This window comes from Gekko japonicus, unplaced genomic scaffold (genome assembly GCF_001447785.1).
Source record: "Gekko japonicus isolate JY-2015 unplaced genomic scaffold, Gekko_japonicus_V1.1 scaffold849, whole genome shotgun sequence".
NCBI classification, from domain to species: Eukaryota; Metazoa; Chordata; class Lepidosauria; order Squamata; family Gekkonidae; genus Gekko; species Gekko japonicus.
In genome coordinates this window covers 518034-545697 of record NW_015163112.1, presented here as the reverse complement: position 1 = coordinate 545697, position 27664 = coordinate 518034, and the positions used below count along the sequence as shown (strand labels likewise).

The 27664-nt window shown below is 48.0% G+C and overlaps 1 protein-coding gene across 1 annotated transcript; it reads right to left on the bottom strand.

The window, feature by feature from the left end:
- Positions 1–775: 775 nt before the first annotated feature.
- On the bottom strand, positions 776–17323 carry STX4 (syntaxin 4). The gene is made up of 11 exons (XM_015406827.1): positions 17089–17323; positions 10362–10472; positions 9817–9916; positions 9471–9545; positions 9191–9261; positions 8971–9079; positions 4871–4947; positions 4369–4506; positions 3779–3889; positions 3078–3213; positions 776–2181 (listed from the first exon to the last, which is right to left on the bottom strand). The coding sequence occupies exons 1-10, from the start codon at positions 17116–17118 to the stop codon at positions 3130–3132; spliced, it is 906 nt and encodes a 301-aa protein (XP_015262313.1). The 5' UTR covers positions 17119–17323; the 3' UTR covers positions 776–2181; positions 3078–3129.
- Positions 17324–27664: the final 10341 nt, after the last annotated feature.

Genomic DNA, 27664 nt, shown 5'->3' with positions numbered 1-27664 from the left:
CACGGGCAAGACAGTGCATCAGTTAAGCTATCTATTCTAGATCAATTGAATCCAAGAGCTGCTTACCTCTTATGTAGCTAGCTTAGACTACGATTTGCCATGGTGAGCATATAAAAGTGCACAGGGGAGATGCAAGCTGGCCTCCCCAACAAATCTGTACTGTTATTTTACAGCATGCACACTGCCCCTTTACACTCAGCATGGTTTCTAGAAACAGTGATGCGGCTCAGTTGCTGTGTAAAGTATCCCTCGTGTTACATTTGGTGTCAACCTCCAAGACTCTCCCTGCCTTGGATTTGGGGAGATTCTCCAGGGCCAGATTTGAAGTTCTAGAAAACTCCTGGAAAAGATATGCTCCCTTCCCCCACCCCCCCACCCCCAGTGAGGTGCACATATTTGGCTACCATCCTCCCACAGAGTAGCGGGGGCAGAATTACTCACGCTGGTCTGGAACTGCAGTTTCGTCTGAAGGCTGAGACAATGACTAATGCAACAAGCTGCAGAGACAAAGAACTGGGCCTGTAGCCTGGCTGAGCTCTGGAATGCCTAAAACCAAGTGGTGGAGGACGGTCCGCGTGGCTCACCACAGCCTGTCCCCAGTGGTTGGGGGGCGAGGAGCAGGGCCGCTTCCAAGGCTGCTGCAGCTGCGTCTTTCCAGGCAAGCTTCCGGCTCCTCTCCCTTTAGAAATTAAGGCCCTGGCTACAACGAAAGGCACCACCGCTTTGAGATGTTTCAAAAAGTACTTTTATTTTTATATTACAAAATAATCTGAGTCAGGCTGCTTTTCTTTCTCTTTTTTTTACACAATCTCCAAGGTAACGGGAACAGTTTGCTCAATACTTTGATTTAAACTGGGGCTTTCCCCCCTTCACCTCCAAAGTAGTAAAATATTTAATTGTTCAGGAACAAGGACAAGCAGGCCCTGCTTCCGTTCGATTAACAAAGCCCGGGTGCCCAGTTCCTCCTTTGCTATAGTCCATCAGCTCCTACCCCCAACCTTGGGCCTGCCTGGGCTCTTGGACATGCTTCTGAGCCAGCTAGTTCAAAGTCAGCATTCTGGCTTCCTGAGGGAGCCAATGCAAAGCTCATGGGTGTGTCCCACTCCCATCTCAGAACGACACTCTGATTGCTTTCAAGTCACTCCGCACTGGAAACAAGCAGGTCCAACGAACAGAGGTGTATGGACGGCAGGCGTCCGTTGGGAGGGGGTGGGCACGGACGGATAAACAGGAGGCACTGAGGATGGCCTGACTTTAAGACAGAAGGCAGCAGCCAGAGAACTTGGTAAAAGCCAACAGACTAAGTCCTGGCTCACGATGCTCTGCTTCAGGTAAACAGACCTTGTATCCCTACCCACAGTCAAGGCCTCTTTCAAAGAGAAACCCCCCGCAAAAGGTGCTCCAGACGAAGGCAACAGAGTGCGAGATGTTGCAGATTCAGGTCTCTGCTTCTCCTCTCATAGGCACATCAAACAGGATTGGCTCCATGGGTGCAAGAGAACATCCAGGCGCCCCCCTCCCAGGTTTTGCAGAATACCCTAAGCCTCCCTTGCTCCCTGTTAAGACACAAATAACATCCTGTGTGGGGAGAGGACAGCTGTAAAGTGGCACGGCATGAAGAAGGAAGGGAGAAGAAAATTATGGCAAACTGGTCACTTCCTCCATGGCAGTGATTAGGAAAAGGTCACAAAAAAGGCAACAGTGGCCATGATCAGGATGAGAAGGTGGGCAGGAACTGGGACAACTTGAGAAGATGCTCTGTCTGAACTCCAGAGGGGGGAAAATACTCACGGGGAATCTGTAACAAAAGTGGCTGACAGCAGAAGTGTCAGTTGGTGAGTGGCTGGGTCAGGGACAAAGAAGTGCACCATGGGTGAAACACACGAATATAGTACCAAAATGTTACAAACCAAAGGGGGAAGAAGTCACGTGAAAACCAGGAAGGCAAGAGTCAATGCAGAACATGCTTTGCTCTACACCCCCCAGAAATAATTTCGTAGTACGAGAAAAGACAGGAGGTCCTAGATTCTGGGTAGCCGGGAAGGTAGCAGCCACAGGCAGCTTGTGCTTTCACGACTGGATGAAGGCATGAAGCGTCTCCACCAGCCATTTCTCAGTGCAAAGGCCTCCCAGCAGAGGGGCAGCAGTTCCAGAATTCAGACGAAGCCAAAAACTGAATCCCTGGAAGACACACACACAGAGAGAGAAGGAGGGAGGGGAAGAGAATCAGCATGCTTCACTCCAGGGCTACATGGGAAGTTCCAATGTGTGTGGTAGCTCCCCCACCCCTAAACTAAAGACCAGTCAACACTTGTCTGTTTTTGCCTCAGGGCCCTTGGAAGAGGCGTAAGGCATTTGGACAGGATGGCTGGATGTCTTTAGGGCCAGGCATCACTAGTAGATTGTTTTCAGCGGAGCGTAATGCTCTTCAGGGAACATACCAGAGGAGGCGATCCCATGCTCTGGGGTGAGGGACTATAGCTTGGATGGTAGAGATCACGAGTATTAATTGCTCCAAAGACTGCCTTTTTGGTCAGAGAGGCTCATCTAGCTGGTTACCAGGCCTCTCCTCTAATCTGCATGCCAGGTAGGCACGCAGGTCTGCCCCAGCCAAACACAATCCCGGTCGTCACGTCTGTCGTCTATAAGCATGCCAGCTTCCACAAGGACAGCAGCAGGCACACCAGAGCGCTTGAGAAAGGTTTCACAGTCTCATCCTCCCACGCTCGCTTTACTGCCAAGAGACTGGAGCCACACTCCACCTGGATGAGAAGTCCTGCCTACTAGAGCCAGTGACATCCAATGCTACTAGTTGGCACCCCACTTCCCAGCAGTTTTCCCCTAGGCTCACAATGTCTCATAAGGACAGCAGTGGGAATACCAAGGGGTGGGGAGCGGCTTTAACATTATATACACCTTCCTGAGGATCTCTTTGCCATTCTACTGCCAAGAGCCCTACTCCCAGCAAAGCCATCTTTCCTGTATTATTCTAAGCTCTATTACTCTTGCAGTTCACCACCTCGGAGATTAACACCCCAGCTTTTGACCAAAATAAATAAACAGAGAGCTATACGCACCAGCGGGCTCCGACAACGCAGCACAAAGAGAGAGATGGAACCGGGAGCCCTTCTAGCCAACCACAACCGCTATGCAGATGATGGCAATGATGACGACCACGGTGATACTCAAGCAGATGATGATCATGACCTTCTTCTGCCGAGCCCCAGAAAGAGGACAGAAAAAGGTGAGGTAGGTGGGCGGAAAGGGAGGCTCAGTGCCATAGTTGCCTTTTATGAACCCTGAACAGACAAAGCTGCCTGATACAGACTCAGACCACTGGCCCAACTTAGTCGCTACTGCCTACTCTGACTGGCGGTGGTCTACCAGCCTCTGGCAGAAGTGTCTTTGCCAATCTTTTACCAGAGAACCTTTTTTCTGAAAATGCCAGAGACTGAACCCGGGACTTTTGCATGCGAAGCATGCACTCCGCCACAGAGCTCTGGCCCTTCAGGGAGAACACGGCAGTATGAAAAGCACTGAAGCTTCCTGACAACTCCCCTCTCTGATTTAATGAAGCACTGCCCTCATGTTTTCAAAACTTCTCCTTGCAGCCATGAAGGCTAGAAATTTGGGCTCCACCCCCCACCCCTTAATGAGAGAAGCAGTTCTCTGGATTTTGCTCTTGCATGCGGCAACTTAAGCTAAGCAGGACACGACTGTGGCCTTTTCATTCAGAAGGGGCACTGCATAAATCATGTTTTGAAGCCAGGCAACTTACCTTACGGGCTTTCTTCTGGTTCTCCTGAGCCGTGTGAAGATGAATCTGCCCTTTCTTGACATAGTCCTCTGAGTCCAGAATGGCCTTCTCTATCCGGTTAATCATCTCTCCCTAAACCCAGACAAAGGGGAAGCAGTGTGAAGACTCTACAGTGAATGGGGGGGGGGGACAGACAAGTAACTCTGGGGCAAAAGAAAGAAGTGGAAGCTAATAGGTTCCAACATGGATTGGAGCAAAGGGGTTGGGGGTGTGTGGAGTACAAGGAGTGAAGAAAACAAGACAAGGTCAGAGGGGTGGGTCAACAGGAAACTGCCCAGTAAAGGAACAGAAAAAGAAAAAGGCATGTAAACACAGCTACTCAGTAAGAGACACTTCCTCTCCAACTTTAGAGACCAAAATGCAGCAATTAAGCCCATCTTAATTCCCACAAGCTGCACGTGCAGGAAGTTTATTTGTGGATGACAGCAAATAACAAGAGGGGGACAGAAGATGGACAAGAATCTGAAGCATACTGGAAAAGGGAATCAGGAGTTGCCTCTTTCACACTCGAGAGGAAGAGTGCCTGGCTTCTAGCCCCCCACCCCCAGTACCTGCAGCTCCACCTCCGTGGCCAGGTACATGAACATTTCATGCAGCTCCTGGATGCTGCGCTCCAGCTTGAGTATCTCACTGTGCCGTGTCTCGATTTCATTCAGGGCCTGCTTCGTCACTTGCGTGTCCTTCATGATCTGGGTGGCAAAGGAAGAGAAGAAGAAGAAGAAGAAGAGATTGGATTTATCCTCCGCCCTTCACTACCCAAAGGTGTCTCAGAGCGGCTTACAAACTCCTTTCCCTTCCCCTCCCCACAACAGACACCCTGTGAGGTGGGTGGGGCTGAGAGAACTCTGACACAAACTGCTCTTTTTCAAGGACAGCTGTGCCAGAGCTTGTGACTGACCCAAGGTCACATCAGCAGGTGCAAGTGGAGGAGTGGGGAATCAAACCGGGTTCTCCCAGATTAGATTCCGCACACTTAACCACTACACCAAACTGGCTCTCACAGTGGCTTCATCCGCCCTCCCCCCTTTAAAAGTCTTGCTTTGTGATACTCACATTGGAGACAAACACCTCTGTCTGCCCACTCTCCAGCATCTGGTCCAGCTCTTCATCTGTCACCACTCCACTGCCAGCTGGAAAGAAAACAGCGCAACCTCAGCGCCAAACATACTTTCTCTCTTGCCCTTGAGTTCAGGGTGACACGTGCCATTCTCTCTTCTTCATTTGAGTCTCACAACCCTTTTAACAGCAGTTAGGCCAACAGAGAGCAACTTGCCCAGGGTTGCCCAGTGAGTTACATGGTAATGTGGGTCTCCCACATCCATCACTCTAACCGTTATACCACACTGACTCCTCTGCTCTCCTGTTAGGTTCGGGAAATAAAACCCAAACGCGCTTGAATTTAGCATCCCCATTTGAACCCTTGCACGACCGGTCCTGTCCCGAAACCAAAAACAGAATCTGTGTCCCACGTTCTGAGGCAGCAGACCCCTCCCCAAAGTGAGGCTCAAGATACAAGGCTGTGGGGTAAGGGCCCCTACTGTCAGTTTTCCAGCACCACACTGCCATCTAGTGGAGCACTGCATCACAGAAGGGGAGAGCTCCACCCAACACGCCCTCCTCAGCCTTCAGCACACTGTTCACGAACATAAAAGCTCCAACACCGTGCAACCGTATTCTGTGACTGAAATTTGGAAAGTTTTGCATGATGCCTGGAATGCTTTATTTGAATTCCCTGCTGTGGTTTTCAAGCCTTTTCTTAGCCAGATTTGTCTGCCAAGTAAATCCTGCAAGTCATACAGACTTTCGTTCTAAGACAAACAGTTTGTCTGTTGTAACTGTAGCTGGACAAAGAGTTTAGTGATAGAAACCCCCAACCTGAGACTCTTAAGTGGTCAGCCTTCACAAAACGAGGCATACAGAAACAAGAGCCATGTGAGCATAGGGGTTATTACCAGGGGTATCAGAGAGTTCATTCTCGGCACCATAGAATGAGAGACTGAGCAGTCCCAAATGTGGTGATATTCTCAACAGACTGAGATGGTAAAGAAACCGTTTCAAAGAACCATATTTACGTGCTGTCAAAGAGCCACACGGCATGCCTCCAAATCTGTGCCTTTCACAAATGCACACCTCAGAGGTATCTTTTTCAACTTTAGGAGGCAACTGTACATCTTCCTTGGATTTAAGAATTCTGAGGAATAATCGTGCCAACAGATGTCACAGCATTAACTGAAATGTCATTTCCGGGAATTGTTTTTTTGGTGGGAGGGCAGCCAGTTTTTCTGAACCATTTGTCAGCGCTCAGTTTTCTGGACCTTCCACTTTTAGTGTCGCCACCACCACCGAGATGTCATTAAAACTACACTCCTCCTCTCCCACATGATCTGAGAATACATCCGGTGCTTGCTTGCTGTGCAGGAGGAGGCAAGCAGGAGCAGTGGGCCAGTTTGTTTGCTTTTATTGATCTTTTCAATAAACTTGTCAAATTTTTATCTCTGAACAGTTGTAGAAAATTTCTCAGCAAAACTGGGAGCAACCAAACCGCTCCCTCTCTGCAGACAGGACTAGGGGTGAGAATCCCGAGACAGGACTTCATACCTCTTCCCGTTCACATCCTCACCCTTTGGAAGAATACAGGGCTGGCAAGGGGGAAGTAACACGGCCCATCCCAAACTCGCTCTCCCGAGCCAGCACTGTGCCCTGCTTAAATACAGGACATGAGCAGCTGCCAGGATGGACTCCTTACAGCCTGCCCTGCTCCCATTTAGGCCGTCTCCCTTCTAGCTTCTAATCCACTCGAAGGATGAAGCAATGAGGCAGGAGGGTCTCTCTGGATCTTCACCTCGTATACACACACATGCAGAAACCACCTTTATTTTCTGTTGGAGCTGAGCAGGTCCTGCACACCAACAGTTTGCTGCCATAGCTGGCTGCGTAGGCTTTGGACTGGCTGTGCCAGTCAAGGGGAATAAAGGAATCGGGAAATCCTCCCCACCCCCCTCCGCTCATTGTTCTGCTGTGAACCCCCAAGCCAAGTCTGCTTGTGTAGCTCACCTGCCAACTTTCCCAGCGTTCAGGGTCATCTTTCTTTGGAGGACGACAGACAGTCGCTCTCTGTCTCCACAGGAAGATGACTTGGCTGGCATACAAGCAGGAGCACGTCACTGAGAACTTGTTATAAAACGGCACATTCGAAGGCAGAGAAAAAAAGGCTTTCAAGATTTCACCACGGCAGTGGAGGAGTAGACCACATATAGGCATCCCTTCCACCCCCACCAATCCCCTGAGATTTCTCGAGGAAGAAAATCTTATCTGATGGAATGCAGCTAACCCCCAGAAAAGAGAGCGCGAAAGAAAGAAAGTCAGGCCCTTGGAACCAACAGGAGTTGTCAGTGCTGAATTATAACACACACCTCCTAGGCTACCCTCTTCTTCTGAGCCACGTTTCCCCAATGCGCAGTCCACAGTCCTGCAATACACCCAACAGACAGAGGCGCATTCTCTCCCTCTGCTCTGCTATCTCCACATCTGAAATTGTTAACACCAATGGCAGGAGGTTCATGGTTTCCTTCCTCAGGAGAGCCCTCCATTGTCCTCAGCTTCTGCGTAACTGGGAACGCTGCCATTTCTCCCCTGCTACATGACCATCACCTGAGCTTTCAGGAACTGAAGGGAGCCCACTGCAGGGTCATAGGATTTACATAACATGCTTGGGGGGTCAGGTCATTCAGTTGTTTTCTCCTAAATGAGAACAGCAGTGGCTCATCTTTGGCCTCTGAACTCGGGGGGAAAATAGGCAAGCCTTGACTGCATGCAACCAGTGGCGGTTTACCCACTCATCTTTAACTGGTGGTATGGGCCATGCCTGACTAGATGTAAAGGAGGACAACGTTCCTTTACGTGAAACAGTGATGCAGAAAGAGCAGTCGTGGCAAGCTGCAGCTTCTATACAGGAATGAGCAGAGGTGGCTCCTGCCAGAGGCCCCTCTTCTACAGAAGGCCTGCCCTCTTTTGCGGTCGCTCACCCCGTCAGAGAGAGGGAGGGGAAATGCACATATGGGATCAATTCAGCTTGCTGATTGGGGTTAAATGGAGGGTCCAGAAAAGGCTTCAGATTATCTATTGAGACAACCTTTGCAGACTTCTTTTGCTAATGTGGGAACTGCTGCAGCTGACTCAGTACTCTGCCCAGTTCACATTTCTTTGATTGTTACCCTATGAAGAAGAAGACAATGACGACGCCAAAGAGGAGATTGGATTTATATCCCGCCCTTCACTCGGAGTCTCAGAGCGGCTTACAAACTCCTTTCCCTTTCCCTCCCCACAACAGACACCCTGTGAGGTAGGTGGGGCTGAGAGAGCTCTCTCAAGAACTGCTCTTTCAAGGACAGCTCTGACAGAACTACGGCTTGCCCAAGGTCATCCAGCAGCTGTAAGTGGAGGAGTGGGGAATCAAACCTAGTTCTCCCAGATTAGAGTCCGCGCACTTAACCACTACACCAAACTGGCACTTGCATGTGAACCTTAGTAACAAGACTACTATAAAATGCTGCGGACAGCATTAGTTCGAGCTCTTAGAAAGCAAAAAATGCAAATAGACACCAACATTACCTCTGCATCACAATCACAGAATTATGCACTTGAAATACATTACACAACTTAAGCTTACTCCCCCCTAATTTCTGCTATCCATGGAGAGGTGTAAGGGACTAAAAAGAAGCACTTAAAAGAGCCCACCCAATGCATGCATACACACTCTCTTGAGATGTCACCAAGCACGGACCTCATTTTTAAATGTCACTTGCAACCATAAAGACAAAAAAAATGCACTCTCTCTCACCCCTTCCCCCTGAAAGCTAACTGTCTGGTGATGCCTGGTATACATAAAGCCCTGGCTAGCAAGTTCTGCTCAACAGCTTATGAATTTCTGCACATCCCACCAAACAGCCACAGTGTGATTGAATTAATAGGGCATTTAATTTGGCTTTGGGCAAGTCACGATCTCAGTGTAGCCTACAGCCGGCACCTTCCCTTGTTCCTGTGACCTAAAGGCTAACACCAGTGTGAAGCAGCCCAGCAGCAAGGGAGTGACTTGTCCGACACTAACATAAGGCCATCATTTGGGCTGCTGTAAAGGAAGCAAAGAGACTCACTGATTTGCAGTTGTCGCCTGATCCGTTCCAGGTTCCGGTCTCGGTACGCTGATTGAATCGAGTTGCACTTATTGATAAGATCCAAGAACTGTTGAGACAGGATCCCGTGCTAAGACAGAAAAGGAGAGAAAGGGTTAAGGACCCCTGAAGGTGCCTCGCCAGCCCCTCTACCAAGCTAACCACCTCTGCTACCAAGCTAGCCAGTGGGGCTGAGTCTCACCTGGGTCCTTTTCATGCGGGTCTTGACAGAGTTCCGATTCTCATCCTCTTCACCCTTCTTGGGCTCAATCTCTAAATTAAAAGAAAATTAAAACACAGGGCTGCCATTCAGTCACCTTGCGTCCTCTTGGAGCTACAGACAGAACTCTGGAGCTGCAGGCCAGCCCTGGACCCCTCTCCCTCAACTGAAGGGCAGGGCCCAGGAGCCCAGTATCCAGCACCCTTCCCTTCCTGTCACTCATTAAATCCCCAGCCTCCTTTCACTGCAGAGTCCTACTCACTCTTCAGGCGGGCCCGAATGTCCTTTGCCAACTCCTTGATCTCCTCACGTAATTTCTGTAGGTCTTGCTTCATGCCTGGAAATGCAAGGTGACAAAGGCAAGAGCTGGTGGGGCCAAAACAAGAGGGCTAAGGAAGCACTTGCACAGGGCTTATGCGGTGGTGGTGGTGGTGGGGTCATGTGGTTTTCTTCATGCCACATCCAATTCCTGCAGGCGTCTAGTTTTCAGCCTACATTAGTTGCCGACCTTTCTGCTAGTGCTAATCTTTAAGGGATGCATGTGTTTAGCACTAGATGACCCCCCCCCTTCTCTTCCCAATTGCTCTCCCACTTCTGAGCAAACTTACCATCTTCAGGAAGTGGTGTGGCCAAAATTGTGATCTGGTGTTTCTCTAGATCTACCACTTTGCTTTCCAGAGTCTTCAATGCCTCACGGATACCACGTGTCTGATGAGGAGAAAGGGATACCGTGAGAAGGGACAACACTAAACTGCAATTTATTAGTAAACGAAAACAATATGGGCTTTTCAACAACATGAGGTGAAACCAGTCTTCGATTGTCATATGCCTGTCTAGAAAATACCCCATGGCATGTAGATGGTATTTATATGCTGTTAGTTATCTAAAGGCTGTTCAGGGTTACTGGAACACTTTAGAAGTACTCAGTTCCTCCTTATCCCTCAGCTGCATGTTGCAAGACTGCTCAACTCCTCTGATACATCAGTGCAATCAGGCCGGTGGCAGAGTGTATGTATATGTTCTCTGCCAGCCTATGCCACCTGTGACATCACAGCATACCAGCCAATGGCATCAAGAGGCAGAACAAGTGAGGTCAGAAGCTGAGAAAAGAGATTTCAGTGGGAGAATGAAAGGCTCAGAAAGGTCATGATACCATTTGGAGGAAATCATCAGTAGGATCTGGGGAGTCCCTAAATTTTGCCGATCCAGGCCGCACAACCAGCACCTCATGCTCCGCTTCTTCACTGTCAGAGTTGTCGTCATTCTATGAAAGACGCAGAGAAAGGAGTTTAGACGGGTCCAACAACTATGCATTTGTTGGGGGGCAGCAGCAGAGAGGGAAGAGGCACAGAAGAGAAACTGTTCTTCAACAACTAAAGTCCAGTTACAGTAGAAGAAACACATTACAGAAACAAACCCCCAACATTTCAAGGGTGGTTTAAGACAAATATGGCACATCGACCCAGCATCAAGGTTACAGTTCTGAAAATCAGACTGGACTTGTTTTCTATTTGGTAATGGCACACTCCGGGTCTTCCCATGTACTGCTTGTATTACTAGGCTAGCAAAGAACTTTGGAGAGCAGTAGTTACCCATTTGCTTCCAGCACAATTCAAAGTGCAAGTACTTACCTTTAAGGCCCTCTGGCTTGGGACCAGGCTACCTGAAGGACCACCTCATCCCATATTATCCTGCCCACCAGATAAGATATGCCCCTCAAGCCCCGTTCTGTGACCCCATGTTCAGAAGTGAGATGGGTGGTAACTACAAACAGGACATTTGCTGTGGTGGTACCTTGCCTTGCGAATGCCCTTCCCCTTACCTGGCACCTACATTACTTTCTTTTAGGCACCAAGTTAAAACAAATCTTTTTACCCAGCCTTTTAATTATGGTTTTATCTTAGCAGCTTTTTAATGGTCTGTTGTTTTATGGATTGTTTTTATGCTGCCTGCGTTGTTAATGGCTTTTGTTTTTAATTATAAGCTGCCTCAAGCAGGACTCTGAAGAGGTGCCATGGCACAGAAAATATTCTAAATAAATAACATTCTAGGGCCAATATAAATATGCAGAGAAGTTAAATGGTCACCTAAGAAATGGTGTATAATTGTATGTGAAACCAGATTTTGACAGCCTTTGGTTGTAATGACATATACAATTGGTCTGTGCAGGAAACCTATAGTCTTTAGTGATGTTTATCCTGAGATAATAACTTGTTCTCCCATGCAGAAAGCTAATTGGCTACTATACCTTGCTGGAGAAGATGGAGGTCCCTTTCAGCTCTATGATTCTACAAGTCTATATTGACTTGTGCAAGTGATTCTATTCACTTGTGCAAGAGATTCTCTGCAAAAGGGGGAAAATGATCTATGGACAGGAACACTAAAAGAGAAGATGGACACCAAGGGTTTTCTGTCTGGGAAAAACATTGTCCTCAGTCTTTGAACATATATGTGTTACCACCATAGCAAAAATGGGACACAACAAACAGCACATGAAAGATTAAGGATCAACACTCCAGCCACAAGATAAAATATTTCACACCACACATATATACAGACACCATGAACATGTATTTTGGGTGCATTTCCGATCCTACTCAAATTCTTACTTATAAGTAGGGTTATCATTCCACCATCACCTAGGAAAATAACTTCAAAGGGATATTCCAGGGTGAAACTGCTGAATTAGACCTCATTAAGAACTCTGATACCATTTCCCAAGGGCTTAACAAGGATTCTAGGGCCAATATAAATATGCAAAGAAGTTAAGCTATTACAGGGATTACTTTGTATGATTATGTCTCACCCTGTACTTCCTGCATTTCCTGGCCCTGTGACTCTGCTGTTTACATTTTTTTAATTCACAACTTCATCTATATGTCTGCCTAGTGAGAACCCATTATGTGCATCTGACAGAGGAGGTGCCAGTCCACAATGCTAGAATGAAAACTTGCTTGTCTTTTCAATACCACTGGCCTCCTGTTTATTTAAGATTATGTACATTTCAGGATTTTGTAAGGACATTGAAAACCCACAGAATGTCTTACTGGGGAACAAATTCCATTTCTCAAGATTTTCAGTTAAAAAAAAAAAAGGAAAGCATTTATCCTTCACAGTCATGAAGATATGATTTCAGTGGTGGCTCCACGCTGGTAGAACAAGCTCCCGGAAGATACTAGGGCCCTGCAGGACCTCTTACAGTTCCACAGGGCCTGTAAGACAGAGCTCTTCCACCAGGCCTTTAGTTAAGGAGCCGCATCCAACAACTAAGACCCTGTGCCCAATGCCACCATTGATAGCCTGTGCTTCACCAAATTGTAATAACAACTGCTGACTGTATTTTTTAAGTATGTCTGCTGCTATTACTACCTCGTCATCACTGTATAAGATGATAACTAGCACTTTAAGTCTTGTTGTTATGGTTATATTTATAATTGTTGTTTTATTTGTCGAATTTTATGTAAGCCGCCCTAAACCTGCCCTGGCGGGGAGGGTGGGGTATAAATCAAATAACTAACTAAATAAATATGGTCAAACCCCATAAAGCCTCTGAAGCCAGAAAGATGGCTGAGGAAGATTTTCTAATAGTCGGGGGCTCCCTGCCCCTCCTCCTAACTTGCAAAACCAGAATAAAAATATGCAAAACATTTTATTCAAATGTGCTGAATTATGCATCAAAGAGGACTTAAATTCTGTAGGTTGTAGAATCTTCACCCAGAATTTGAGCATTTATTCTGCTATATTGCATTCAAACTAGGGACATAAAATTTATTTAATAAAGCAACTGTTTAAACTATCAAAAAATATTATTGTTTAAACACTACCAAGTGCATAATCTAGCCTACATACATATTCCTGAACACATGAAGCTGCCTTACATTGAATCAGACTATGGGTCCATCAAAGTCAATACTGTCTCCTCAGATTGGCAGTGGCTCTCCAGAGCCTCAGACAGAGGTCTTTCACGTCACCTACTGCCAGGTGGAGAAGCCAGGGGGATTGAAGATGGGAACTTCTGCATGCCAAGGTGATGCTCTAGTACTGCACCATGGCCCCTCCCTTCCTTACATACCAGCTCTTCTACAGTTTTTTTTGTAGAAACCCCCCCCCCAGCACACTCTAGTGTCAGCCTTCTACACATACAGTAAGGCCAGCAGCAGAAAACGCACGTTTCACAGGCAAAGATAACCCCGAAACGCAAACTTCTCAAAGCCTCGGAAAACCTTTACAGCACTATATGTACGGTAAACAAATCCTTATTGCTCAATCACTTAAACATTTAATGTTTTATATCCCTAACAGCAAACATTTTGTAACAACCGTGTTAACATAACAAAATATAGCAATTAAATTACTACAATCAAGCCAACGTAAACCAGAAAACATCCAAATTTTACCCACTCCAAAATTCCCTCCAAAATAGGAGCTTCACAAAACACCAGAAAAAAAAAACAAGGTAGCAAGGTTGGCTTCTTAGAAAAGGGATAATCCCAGAGTTTGGGAGTAGTAGCTAAAAATGTAGCAGCCTATATATTCCCGCCCACCTCACCTTTGTCTCTAAGGGCATACAGAAGGCTCCCAGCTGAACTTGGAAGGTCATGGAGACAGTTTGTCAAATACTCTGGGCCCCAAGCTTTAAGAAGTCATCATCAGTATTTCGAACTAGGCCCAGAAATTTAATAGAAATCAAAGATGATACCGCACCTTCACAACATGAAGCTGGTTTATTTCAGCACACAATTTCTGAGTCTCTTAGCTCAGAGTACAAACAGCTTGCTTATAGGATACTTTGCCCATTCAAATGGCTAATTAAAGAAACAGTCACTAAATGTAAGTTCCAGAAATGCAAACAACACTGCGGTGGCATCTTCAATATTTCATTTAATTGCGGTGTAAGCTTTCAAAGGCCAGCCAGCCTCCTTCTCAGGTGTATCTACACAGGTGGTAGGAATATTACCACTATTTAATGAGGCTACAAAATTACACTGTAGCCATAAATTAGAATTCTGCTTCTAATCGATTGGTGGGGCACAGCCTGAGGAACACTGTTCACGCAGGGCTCAAAGTTCTCTCCTTCCTGTGTCAAATTTGATGACGGTTTCTTTCCACCTAGTTGGCAGGCAAAATTAGCAGCTGTTTTGCATTTCAGAGCGAAACCACCACATCCCTTCTAGGCAACAAGCTCACAGCACTCAGTTGAAGTTGACAAGAATCCTTCAACCTGGATTCTCTGCAGTTCTGAAAAGAGGGGAAATTGGGCAGATGGGGAAGTTTTTTAAGTAGACTAGAAACTTCAAGTAGATACAGAAACAGGGGTTGGGAATAGCTGGAGAAGAAACCAAAGTTTACAAGGTGAGACACCTAACAAGAAAAACAACCCCAACCCTAATACAAAGAATTGCGTACAATGCATACATTTCACCACGAGCCATCCACGATCCTTGATCACAACCTGAGATGGACAACTAGATGCCCCCTCACCTACCACAAATAAATGCATTCATTTTGATACTCTACAGGTAGTAGCTTCTCTTCACCACTTGTATCATACTTTACATTACGCATTGCCCTTGTTTCAAGGAGCTCCATCAGGGTGGCATACATGGGCGTTACATAGTGTACAGGGTGGCATACATAGTGACTGTTTCATCCTCTTCTCAACTGTTTAACAAGGTTGAGACACAGTAACTGATTCAAAGCTACCTAGAGAACCTCAAGATGGAGCAAAGTTTTGAATCAAAAGCTCCCCTGTCTAGGTTACTATCCTATACTGGCCTTCCTCCTCAAGTTCAAGAGACTGTTCAAAAAAAAAATTGTTGCTGCTCTGGGTCACAAATTAATGCAATGTTCACTTATTTAGTTCATTCATTTATGTCCCACCTTTCTTCCCAACAGGGACCCAAACGCTGCCTTGACAACTGAGGCTCACATCTCCAGCTTCTCCTTCAGTTGCTGGAAATGCAGGGTCCCAGCCCTAAATGCATGCCGTCCCACCCCATTCCCAGACATTCTTCTCTGGCCTATGGTTACGGAGGCTGAGATAAAGCTTTCTGGATGGTGAGCTGAGCAGGAGACAAGAAAGACATGGGACACTGTGGAAAAGAGAGGACAACAGTCCTACTCAGGGAAACATTCTATGAGGGTGGACTTGAGGATCATGTCAGAGGAAGATAAAAGACAATGGGGGAGCAAAAAGAAGGGTGCCAGAAGATCAACATGGGGTATTGGCTAGCACAAGACTCAGACCAGAATTCAAACCCCATTCGGCCATTAAGTTCACCAGGTGACCGTGAGACGCCCAGCAACAGAAGCAGGGGGAAGCTGATGTAATACCAAGAGGTACAGTTAAAAGTTCACTGTAAAATTCCCTTTCATGGTAAAATGAGGAAAAAACCTCCCGGTGTGATTAAAGATTCTTCCTCAGAGGTGTTTTTTAAAACAGGAACCTCATTTCTCCTTCTGGCAAAACAGAACCTGCCTCACAAGGTGCTGTTAAAACTGGTTGGTGGTCAGGTTCTTGGAAAACAAAGCGTAATTTTATATACATACATACATACATTGAAATTATGCAGAGGGAAACAGCCCAGTATTACAGGAATGGGGCACAGGGTAGGCAAAAAATACTACAGGTGACCAGTGTTCCCTCTAAGCTCAGTGAGTGTGAGCTAGCTCACAGTTTTTTAGCCTCCGGCTCACACATTTTTGTCTCCGCTCAGGAAGGAGGGCTCCAGAGCAAACTGATTTATGCAGCAGCCAAATCACTTGCTCACAACTTTGATGCTGGCAGCTCACAAAGTAGAATTTTTGCTCACAGGACCCCACAGCTTACGGGGAACATTGCAGGTGACCTGGGGAGGGGGAAGAAAAGAATGGCACAAGGCAGGGGAGAACAGTGGACAGTCTTTTAAATACAACAACTCCTCTTGATGCTTCTCCCAAGCAGCGGCACAAGAGGCAGGAATTTAGCTTCTCCTGACAGGACGACCAAGTGACTGCGGAAGCGTCGCCTGCCTAACTCCTGCCTGCCTTGCAGGCTGCTGTCAAAGACTTCGGGCGCGGGGCCAAGAACGGGGAGGCGGCCGCCTGAGCGGTGCGTGTGTGGACCATCCTATCAATAAATACATCCCCCTTATTATAAGCAGAGAAAGACTCATTAAAGGTAAAGGTTCCCTTGCTCGAAAGCCAGTCGAGTCCGACTCTAGGGTTGCGGTGCGCATCTCCATTTCAAAGCCAAAGAGCCAGCGCTGTCCGAAGACATTTCTGTGGTCATGTGGCCGGCGTGACTAAACACCGAGGCGCATGGAACGCTGTTCCCTTCCCACCGAAGTGGTCCCTATTTATCTCCTTGCAATTTCTTGCTTTCGAACTGCTAGGTTGGCAGGAGCTGGAACTAGAGACGGGAGCTCACTCCATCATGCGGCACACTTGGGTCTCGAACTGCTGAACGACCGACCTTCCACAGCCTGCAGTTCAGCGTCTTAACCACTTGAGCCACCGCAGCTCCTAAAGACTCACTACAACTAAATAAACCACAGGAAGGGAGGCGGCGGCCAAAGAAGCGAGGAAAAAGCTGTCAAAATGGGGGAAATGGAGAAACCTGGAAGTTGAGAGGGCAGAGACGGGGAGGGGGGTTAGGCAAGAAACCAGTACAGAGGCATCTTTCTTTGAAATTTTTTATCAGGAAATAGAGTTTTAAGAAGCCCCTGTGGGGGTGGGTGGGAGAGAGAGAGAGAGAGGGGACTATTGTGCGAAAAAGGAAGCCTTCAGAGCGGCCAGTGGTGCAAGGAAGGAATGGGAGAGGGCGGAGCCAAGCGACCGTTGTGGGTGTGGCCGGGCGCGCGCGAAGAGGCGGGGGGGGGAGAAGGGGGCAAACCGCTCACCTCTCGGAGCTCGAGCGTTCGATCCCTCATAGCGTATCTGGTTTTTTCCCCCCTTCACACCTCGGGGACGAAGCGACGCGGAGGGGAGGGGGGAAGAGAATGGAGGGGAAGGAGAAACCGCGCAGGCGCGCACAAGCTCCGCGCGCTCTTCTCCCACCCCTCCCGCGAGTCCACCTCCTCCCTCTTGCGTACGCTCGTAGAACGGGCAGAGGCCCCGCCTCCCGGTGCCGAATGCAGCCTTAGCGGCCGCGCGGCACCACAGCCGCAACCGCCCGCGTCGCGAAATCAGTCTCCTCCTCCCCGCACCGCCTCAGCCAATGGAGAAACGGAGAGGAGGAGGGCGGGCCGAACTGTGTCAATTAGGTTCTTTCCGTTTGCAGGAATTAGGGAATGTAGGACGTCCGAGTCCAAGAAAGAGACGGGGATTTCGCCCGCACCCCTTCCTCAAGTGGAAAAAGTCTTCAACGAAGAACTGTTTAAAAACCGGAAGCGTCCTCTGCCCATCCATGAATGACTTCAACATGGCCGCTGCCGGAAGTCAATATTTTGAACCTATCACTTGCTTTTGGTTAAGTAGCACCATAGAGCCCTGTGCGCGGTAGAGCGTCGCGTGCTGCTATTCCTATTTTTAACCATTGAATCGTCCCCTTTTAATAACATTGGGATCTAATCGGTATTTGAGTGGTGTTAAATAGGCACTGCAAAACTGGCTGATATTTTTTATGCAGTAAGATTTTATTTTTTGTTTGTTTCGATTTCTATCCCGCCTTGCCTGACAAGCAGGCTCAAGGCGGCGTACAAGAATAATTTACAATAAAAACAGATAAAATTCTAACAGTAAAATATAAAGTGCAGATTAAATACAAACGATAAAGTGGAGATGGCTGCCATTGTAGTTGGTCCCCTATGACTAGACCAGCATCCCAAAGGAAGTGCCAGTAATAGATGTTCAGTAGTTCGTGGCGGCTCCTAGTTGAAATCCTGGTGGAAGAGCTCAGTTTTACAGGCCCTGCAAAACTGTAAAAGGTCCCACAGGGCCCTGATGTCCTCCTGGAGCTCGTTCCACCAGTATGGAGCCGCCACTAAGAAGGCCCTAGATCTGGTGATAGCCAGTCTGGCATCCTTGGGGCCAGGGACAGTCAGGCGATTTTGAGTCCCTGATCTCAGTGCTCTTCTGGGAATGTGTGGGGAAAGGCGGTCCCTCAGGTAGGCAGGCCCCCCGGCCATATAGGGCTTTAAAGGTCAAAACCAGCACCTTGAAGCGAATCCGGTATGCTATTGGCAGCCAGTGCAGCTCCCTCAGCAGAGGCAGGATGTGCTCTCGAATAGAGAGGCCCATCATTCTGCGCTAGCATTCTGCACTAGCTGCAACTTCCGGGTTTGGGACAAGGGCAGCCCCATGTAGAGAGCGTTGCAGTAGTCCAATCTCAACGTAACCATAGTGTGGATCACTGTTGCCAGGTCATTGTGTTTGAGGAAGGGAACCAACTGCCTAATCAGCCGTAGATGGTAAAAGGCAAAGATGGTTGGCAGTGGCTGCTACCTGGGCCTCCATTGTTAAGGCGGCATCCAGGAGCACTCCCAGACTCCTGACCCTCGGCGCTGGCACCATGGCGCCCCACCGAAGGTCGGTAGTGGGATCCCTACCTTCGAACCGCTCCGAATCAGGCACAAGACCTCCGTCTTCATTGGATTCAATTTCAATCGGCTCAGCCTAAGCCAGCCCGCCACGTCCTGATAGCATATTGGTGACACCCAAGCCTGTGCCTCCGGGCTATCTGGGCAAGGGGGCGCATGTAGATGTTAAATAACATCGGGGATAACACCGCCCCTTGAGGGACCCCGCAGACCAGTGGGTACCTCTGGGACGTCTGCTCCCCTACCACCACCCTCTGTCCCCGACTTTGGAGAAAGGAGACGAGCCATTGTAAGGCAAGCCCCTGAATCCCATTGTCGGTGAGGTGGTGGATCAGCAACTGGTGGTCGCCAGTGTTGAACGCCGCTGACAGGTCCAACAACACCAGTGCTGCCGTACCGCCGCGATCCAGATGCCTTGAGGTCATCTGTGAGGGCGACCAGTGCCGTCTCTGTCCCGTGGCCTGGCCGGAAGTCAGACTGGAACAGGTCTAGCATGGAAGTGTCATCCATAAAGCTCTGCAACTGAATCGCTGCTGCTCCCTCCAGTAATTTGCCCAAATAGGGCAAATTGGAAACTGGCCGATAGTTGGCCAATTCAGCTGGGTCCAAGGATGGTTTTTTTCAAGAGAGGGCGGACCATCGCTTCCTTGAGTGCCCCAGGGAACAGCCCCTCAGCAAAGGACTTGTTGATAATATCCCTGAGGGAACCTCGCAGCCCCTCAGGGCCAGCTTTTATAAGCCATGAAGGGCACAGATCAAGGTTGCACATGGTTGGAGGTACCATTGAGAGCAATCTGTCGACTTCCTCAAGGCTGAGTGGACTGAAATAATCCAGAATGGAACTAGAAGGCATGGGGCCTCGAGTTCGCTCACTGTCTCAACTGTGGAAGGGGAGATCACGGCGGAGCAGCAGGACTTTATCTGCAAAATAGCTTGCAAATGCCTCACAGCCAATGTCCAATTCCCTAGCATTTGACCTGCCCTGGGGCAGCTCTGTTAATGACCGAATATTCTAAACAATTGTGCCGGGCGTGAGCTAGCAGACGCAACCCGTGGCCGCATGAAACACTCTCTTCGCTACTAGCTGCTAGCATCCTAAAATGGTGTCACTTCTTCCAGATCTTTTGTATGAGGTGTGTGGACAAGCCCCGGCGCCCAGCAAGGACTTCTATCAGATACTTGTGGATCGAATGAGCATAGTTTTTAGATGGTGGAAAATTTTGAAGTGAATTTCGTGAAGCAAGACCAGGAGAACTCAAATAGCCTATATCTTTGGACCAGGAACTCTGGATCATATCTTCAATTTGTGCCAGGGTAAATTTGATTTCCTGGCACGACTTCCTGACCGATTGCTTCTGTGCATCGTGGCCTATTTGGATCTTGAAGATATTTGCCGGCTTGCTCAAGTATCTCACAGATTTGAAAGGTTATGCAACTCTGATGCACTGGGGGAAATGATTGTGCAAAATTTGTGTGGTCATACTACTGAAGAAATGACAACACTGGCTCGTGAAATGGGCTGGAAAGTCCATTTTTAGCTAACAGGCAAAATACTTTCTCTAAAGAAGAAGGCCTAAGTCTCTGGGGTGAGCTGATCAGCTGGGACTCCCTTGCAAGGAATTCCCTAGGGAGTTCATTGCCGTGACAAAGTTCCCACAGTTGTAGATTTCCAGGTAAACCTGAGGTAGGTGATAGAGTAGTGCTTAATGCAAACCACCTGCAAATGAGCTCTAGCTTTGTAAGAATGTTACTTTTTCTCCCAGGAAACTCACTTAAAAGTGCTTATTTTCCCTTTGCTTGTTGAAAGTTACCCTAATTTCTGTTTACACTATCTTAATTTTCCTGCTTTTGTTAGTTGACAAATTGAGTGTTATCTGTTGGTATTCTCTTTGCTACCATTCCCCCCCCCCCTTTTAGAACAAGGGTTGCCAAATCCAGGATACCTGAAGAACAGCTTAGTGGCTTTCAGGGATATTTGTCCCAGATCCTCAATGTCTATAATTTATTATTTATTGACTTCATTTATACCCCACCTTTCTCCTTAATGACCTCAAAAAGTGGTGTACTTCCTGAGGTGATTTTGCCAGGAAGCAGACAGGGATAGTTGATGGCACTCTCTTAATGAGTCCACAAAAATCTGGAACAGACTCCCTGCTCAGGGCTCCCCCTCCGCTGAGTAAGAGCATATAAGAACACTAGCAAAGCAGGTTCCCTATTAAAAGATTAGGTTCAGGGTTTATTTAGTTAAAACATTTCTGTACTGCCCCCCCCCAATAGGGTCCCCAAGGCAGTGAGCATCAAAATATTAAATCTTTTCAACATTAAAACATTTAAAATAAAGTATAGCAAAGGTAAAGGTTCCCTTGCTCGAAAGCCAGTCAAAAGCCAAAGCCGAAGAGCCAGCGCTGTCCAAAGACATTTCCGTGGTCACCAAGGCGCACGGAACGCTGTTACCTTCCCACCGAAGTGGTACCTATTTATCTACTTGCAATGTGTGTGTGTGTGTGTGTGTATATATATTATTGTGTGTGTGTGTGTGTGTATTATATATATATAATGCCCTGACCTGGATAGCCTAGCCTGGCCCAATCTCGTCAGACCTTGGCAACTAAGCAGGGTTGGCCTCCAGGGTTGCTACACAGGCGTAGGCAATGGCAAACTACCTCTGAATGTCTCTTGCCCTGAAAACCCTATGGAGGTTGCCATAAGTTGGCTATATGTATGTATATATGTGTGTGTTAGGGTTGCCAGGTCCTTACTGTTTGCCAGCGGGAGCTCCAGGCTGCTCTCTTGGATCTCCCGGAAGTGACGTCATCATACTGGGCATGTCATGATGTCACCATAGAGTTTTTAGCTAAATGCTAGAGTGTCCCCTGCACGACGTGCCCAGCACGATGATGTTACCTCTGGGTGATGTCATCACGCCAGGCATGTCGGGCGTGGCGTGGCTCTTTGGGGGCGGAGCTAGCTGGCCGGCGGATAAGGGACCCCAAAATTGGGGGAACCTCTGCCCCCATTGGGGGGATAGCAACCCTACTGTGTATGTGTATGAAAAAACGTGAACAATGTGAAGAAATTCATTTTTTCTTTGGAGGTTTGACATGAGCAAAACCTCCTCTCTGAGTTTTAAAAGGTTTTTTTCTCTGGACAGAGAACAGGCAGAAAGGGGAGGAAGTCAGTTCAACAGCCTTTCAGGCTCACCTCAGCTACCTCTTAAGAAATACTAATGGGTCTAGCTAGAGACAGTGGGGTGGGTCAAGGTTTCCCCCTTCTCCAAGCAGGGAACAAAGTTGGAGGACTTCAGACTAGGGAGGCTCCAGGAATAATCTCCAGGGAGGAGCAGCAGGAAACACTTATCTGACCTGGGCTGATCTGGTCAGTAGGTGGGGAAAAGAAAGGTGATAAAACTCAGGGGAGCAGGGAGGAAGGTCTCTTTTCCTTGAATGCTGCATCCAGGAGAACACACAACCTCTCTCACTGGGAAGTCAGCCATTGACCATGTGCTCGCCTAAAGAGCTGTAGCAAGCTGCAAGGTAAAGGCAACTCTGTAGAGAATTGTAACTTTCTAAGCTTTTAGGAGCATATCCTATTTTAACATCTCATAGGTCATGTATAGAGAGAGGGACGGGATTTTCATTTTACCAATTTCTTTTGGATCCCTTGCTCAGTCTGGTGCTGTGCTAGAAGTATGTTTGTGAGCATTTTCTTTTTAATAAATGCTTTATAGCTTTTGGTGCTGGCAGTGGTTCTATGTACCACATAGACCTCCACAGCTTGGACATGCTATTTTAAAAGGAGCACCGGGGGAAGGCAGGCAGTTGGCCAGTGGCTATTCCTCCAGGGGCATACAAGGCTGTAAACTGTCTCCATGGTGACCTGGCACTGGACAGCAGGAGACACAGAGGCAAGGCATCAGAACTTGGAAAGGAAGCTGGGAGCCCTGACTCCCCAATGGGCAATTCTGTACAAAGGCAGGTGGTGGTAGTGGGCTACCTGAGAGTGGAAGAAAAGCCCCTCCAGAGGTGGAGAAAAACCTAGGAGGGCCGGGTGGAATGGGGCCTACAGGTCACAGCAGGAACGTTCCACCACAAACACACAAAACCACAAACAGGGAGGAGGGCCAGTAAAAGTTACTGGCAAATGAAACAAAGTATTCTGCCTGCAGACAAAAGGCAACAATAAAGGGAGGCAGATGAATCTCTCTGGGGAGTGAGTTCCAAGGTTTTGGTGCCACAACCTGAGAAGGCCCTTTCTTGAGTTGGCACTCATATAGCTTCAGATGGCGAGGAGGGGGGCACTGGAAGCAGGGCCTCTGAAGATGGGTGGAGTGGGTGGTACATTCATGTGGGAGAAGGCTGTCCTTATGGTATGCTGGCACCAAGCCATTTAGGACTTTAAAGGGCAATACCAGAATTTGGCCCAGAAGCAAACTGGGAACCAGTGTAGACGGAACAAGGCCCACTTCAGCCAACATTCTGGCTGCAGCATTTGTCTCCATGGTGACCTGGCACTGGACAGCAGGAGACACAGAGGCAAGGCATCAGAACTTGGAAAGGAAGCTGGGAGCCCTGACTCCCCAATGGGCAATTCTGTACAAAGGCAGGTGGTGGTAGTGGGCTACCTGAGAGTGGAAGAAAAGCCCCTCCAGAGGTGGAGAAAAACCTAGGAGGGCCGGGTGGAATGGGGCCTACAGGTCACAGCAGGAACGTTCCACCACAAACACACAAAACCACAAACAGGGAGGAGGGCCAGTAAAAGTTACTGGCAAATGAAACAAAGTATTCTGCCTGCAGACAAAAGGCAACAATAAAGGGAGGCAGATGAATCTCTCTGGGGAGTGAGTTCCAAGGTTTTGGTGCCACAACCTGAGAAGGCCCTTTCTTGAGTTGGCACTCATATAGCTTCAGATGGCGAGGAGGGGGGCACTGGAAGCAGGGCCTCTGAAGATGGGTGGAGTGGGTGGGTCACAGCAGGAACGTTCCACCACAAACACACAAAACCACAAACGGAGGAGGGCCAGTAAAAGTTACTGGCAAATGAAGCAAAGTATTCCGCCTGCAGACAAAAGGCAACAATAAAGGGAGACAGATGAATTTCGCTGGGGAGTGAGTTCCAAGGTTTTGGTGCCACAACCTGAGAAGGCCCTTTCTTGAGTTGGCACTCATATAGCTTCAGATGGCGAGGAGGGGGGCACTGGAAGCAGGGCCTCTGAAGATGGTACGTTCATGTGGGAGAAGGCTGTCCTTATGGTATGCTGGCACCAAGCCATTTACCAGAGTCCCTATCTATACCTTGTGGCTAATAGCCACTGATGGACCTCTGCTCCATATGCTTATCCAATTCCCTTTTGAAGCCGTCCATGCTTGTAGCCGCCACCACTTCCTGTGGCAGTGAACTTCCAGGCAGTCTTCAAGGGCAACCCCACATACAGCATGTTGCAGTGATCTAATCTAGATTTCTTTCTTGCAGACTTTGCATCACTACTTCAGAACTGATTGCCATTGCAAATACTGGAGTCTCTTTTTGAGTTTCTGTTTTCTTGTCCTATTTAGTAGCTATGGTGGTCTGATAAAAGAAATGGTTGGATCCTAACAGCTTTTTACTTTGCTGTCACCTGCTTCCCCTGCTGCCTGCAATCCTTAGGTGGTTTATATTTATACAGGTCCCATGAGCCCCAGAATACTCACTACAGTAGTCCAAAGGAGCCCCTCCTCTGTCTTTTGCTAGTAGGAACCCTATTTAGATCCAGTTGGATGAGTGTGCGTGCAGTAGCTGTGTAGATGGAATTTTGGCAGGTGCTGTGCATTGTACAGGATGGAGAAAAGCTGCACGCGTCTCTCCCCCCCCCCCCCCCCCCCAGTTACATGTACAGGAGCCTGGTCTTCTGCATCTGATCATAGCTATCAGAAGCGTGTTGATTTCTGCAGCTGAAGTGGGTCTGCTGCCTGGCATGCCAATCTGGAATCCAAAAGGAAAGATGTTGGGAGTTTCAAGTTGCTTACACTTCAGTCATTACAGAGTTAAATGTTGTTTGTTAGGAAACAGGATGTTACGTTACATAATGTATTCTACAGCGGGAAAGTTTGAGGGAGTTGCTTAGCCTAATGAAGTGACCTGGAACCTTTGTATTGGTCAACTAACAACTTGTTTGCAGTTACATGTACAGGAGCCTGGCCTTCTGCATCTGATCATAGCTATCAGAAGCGTGTTGATTTCTGTAGCTGAAGTGGGCCTGCTACCTGGCATGCCAATCTGGAATCCAGAAGGAAAGAGAAAAGGCCTCTCTAGTCCAGTGCTGGAATTCCACAGAGTCCCATTCTGACAGTAGCCAGCCGGTCTGCTCCGTTCGATCTGTTTGTTTAAAACCAACGATTGCCAGATGAACTGTAAAAAAAACCCCTTCAGAAATCATCATCCGATGTTTGCACAACATTTAAAAGTAAGCGGTCTCCAGCACAAAGGGTGGGATTTATCTCAGATTCCAAGCCGGTCTTACTCACTACCACTCACTCTTGCAGTCTTACTCACCACCACATGGCTTTTGTAGATGTAGAATCCATGATCTTGAGCAAACCCCTTTTTGGCGGGCGAAGGAGACTCTTTTCCACTGGCAAAAGAGGTGGTTGGAGATAGCCCTCTAAGATGCAGATAAACCAAAGTAACATCCTTTTTGCCAAATTGTGCCCACAAGCAGGGTTCCCTCTAAGCTGAGTTAGTGTGAGCCAGCTCACAGTTTTTTTAGCCTCTGGCTCACACATTTTTGTCTTAGCTCAGGAAGGAGCTAATCTATGCACCAGCCAAATCACTTGCTCACAACTTTGATGCAGGTAGCTCACAAAGTAGAATTTTTGCTCACAGGACTCCACAGCTTAGAGGGAACATTGCCCACAAAGTGGCCTCACATTCTTTTGCAGCCCGCAGGATTCCTGCCAAGGGGATACTTTCAGGTCAGGGGTCCCCACTGTGGTGTCCGTTGGCGGGGCGCAATGGGTGCCTGCTGACACCTTTCCTGGTGCCCACCAAGTGTTTTTAAGAATCTGGGCAGGACCAGGTGGGGCCATTGGAAATTTGATTGGCTGTGTAGATGTTTAAAAACACTGCTTTGGCAGCAGCTGCCGCCACAGCACAGGGATTTTCACAGTGTGACTGAAGGTGAGCTACAATAGCCATTTTTATTTATTTATTTATTTATTTGTTTATTTAGATTTTTACCCCGCCCTCCCAGTGAGGCCGGCTCAGGGCGGCTTACACAAACAATATAAAACAATGCAATGCAATAATGCAATATACAGTATAAAATCCATTAATACTCAAATTTAAAACCATAAATATAACAACATATTAAAGTGCTAGTATTAATTCCTTGGCGTATAGTCAGCTTCTTAATCCTCTTCAGATGTCCAAGGCGATTGGGTCGGGCTGTGATTGGGGGATCCAGGGGGTCGGGCTACGTCTTCTGCAGCAGCCATTTAGTGACTGGGCCCACCATGCTGTGTCAGAATTTGAAAGGTGTCCCCAGGCTCATGAAGTCTGGGGACTCCTGGTTTAGACGAATAACTCCAGATCGTTGTCTTTAGCAATCAGTGTAAACTATGTAGGAATATCTAGCTTCAGGAGCAGGTTTCCCAAAACTGCAGAGGCAACACCTTCTCTGTATATCAAAGTGACCATCTTTTACTAAGCTGGGGAAGTCAGGGATCATGACTATTTCCTCAGCGGCGGCCAGGGGTTGGGGTGAGGTTGTCTTAACAGGCCATCTATCTGTAAGGTGGCAGGTCTAGGATCACGGGGTGGTGGTGGTGGTGCGGGGGACTGAAAAAAGAAGTGGTCTGAATTTGGACAAGGAGAGTCAACCACTGCATTCATGCTTGCATCGGTAAAATACTGGAAGGCTTAGATGTGTTTGTCAGTTGACGTTTCTGCACCGCTATCAGTCAATTAAGAAACCCAATTGGGGCCCTGGGCACACGGGGCGGATATCGCGGGGGGGGGAGGCGTGGCTAATTGCCCCGGCGCAGTTTGATGCATGATTACGCGATCCGATGCGCTGGTGGGACAGCATGGGTCCTTCCCTCGGCGCCAGTGGGTAAACGAGGGACCGGAGGGGAATGCTGCGTGCTGGCGCGACTGCATCACAGGCGTCTGGAGGCAGCCCGTGGCAAACGTTTACTTGGAGGTACTAGTTTTTAAATCCGCATTGTCGGCGGTAAGCCACGGGTGCGCTCCACTTCCCAGATGTTGGGGTGTGATCGTGCCCGGATAATCTGCCCACCTTCTGTGCCTCTCCCACGGCAACTTTGCAGTGTGACCGGGGCCACAAAGATGTTTTTAAAAAGTTTTTGGTTTTCACACACAAAAGAGGAAGAAGGTCAGCAAAAAGTGCTTTAAATGGCACATGTGACATTGGTCAAAGAGCTGGGAGTTTCACAGGACAATCCTGTGCAGAGTTACTCCAGGCTATTGAAATTAGTGGGCTTAAATCTTTGGATAATATTGTGTTGTTAGATCAAGATGGGTAGCGATGTTAGTCTGTCTGTAGCACTAGAAAAGAACAAGAGTCCAGTAGGACCTTGGAGCCCAACAAAATATGCCACAGGGTATAAAAATATGTGGCAGGGTATAAGCTCATACCCTCTAAGCTGAGTTAGCGTGAGCTCGCTCACAGTTTTTTAGCCTCCGGCTCACACATTTTTGTCTTAGCTCAGGAAGGCTGGCTCCAGAGCAAACTGGTTTATGCAGCAGCCAAACTGCTTGCTCACAACTTTAATACCAATAGCTCACAAAGTGGAACTTTTGCTCAGAAGACTCCATAGCTTAGAGGGAGCATTGCAGCCGCCACATATTTTGTTAGTCTTTAAAGTGCTACTGGACTCTTGTTCTTTTCTGTTGTGTTGTTAGCTAACTAAGAACTAGGGTGCAGGCTGTATCCATGGGGGGG

What these genes read in the sequence shown, in the direction of transcription:
- STX4 (XM_015406827.1), bottom strand. Translation starts at nt 17,118, where the DNA reads ATGAGGGATCGAACGCTCGAGCTCCGAGAG. An exon ending in GAACGCTCGAGCTCCGAGAG is followed by an intron (nt 10,473 to 17,088) that starts GTGAGCGGTTTG and finishes CGTCTTTCATAG; the next exon opens with AATGACGACAACTCTGACAG. An exon ending in ACCAGAAGAAAGCCCGTAAG is followed by an intron (nt 3,214 to 3,778) that starts GTAAGTTGCCTG and finishes GGGGCTCGGCAG; the next exon opens with AAGAAGGTCATGATCATCAT.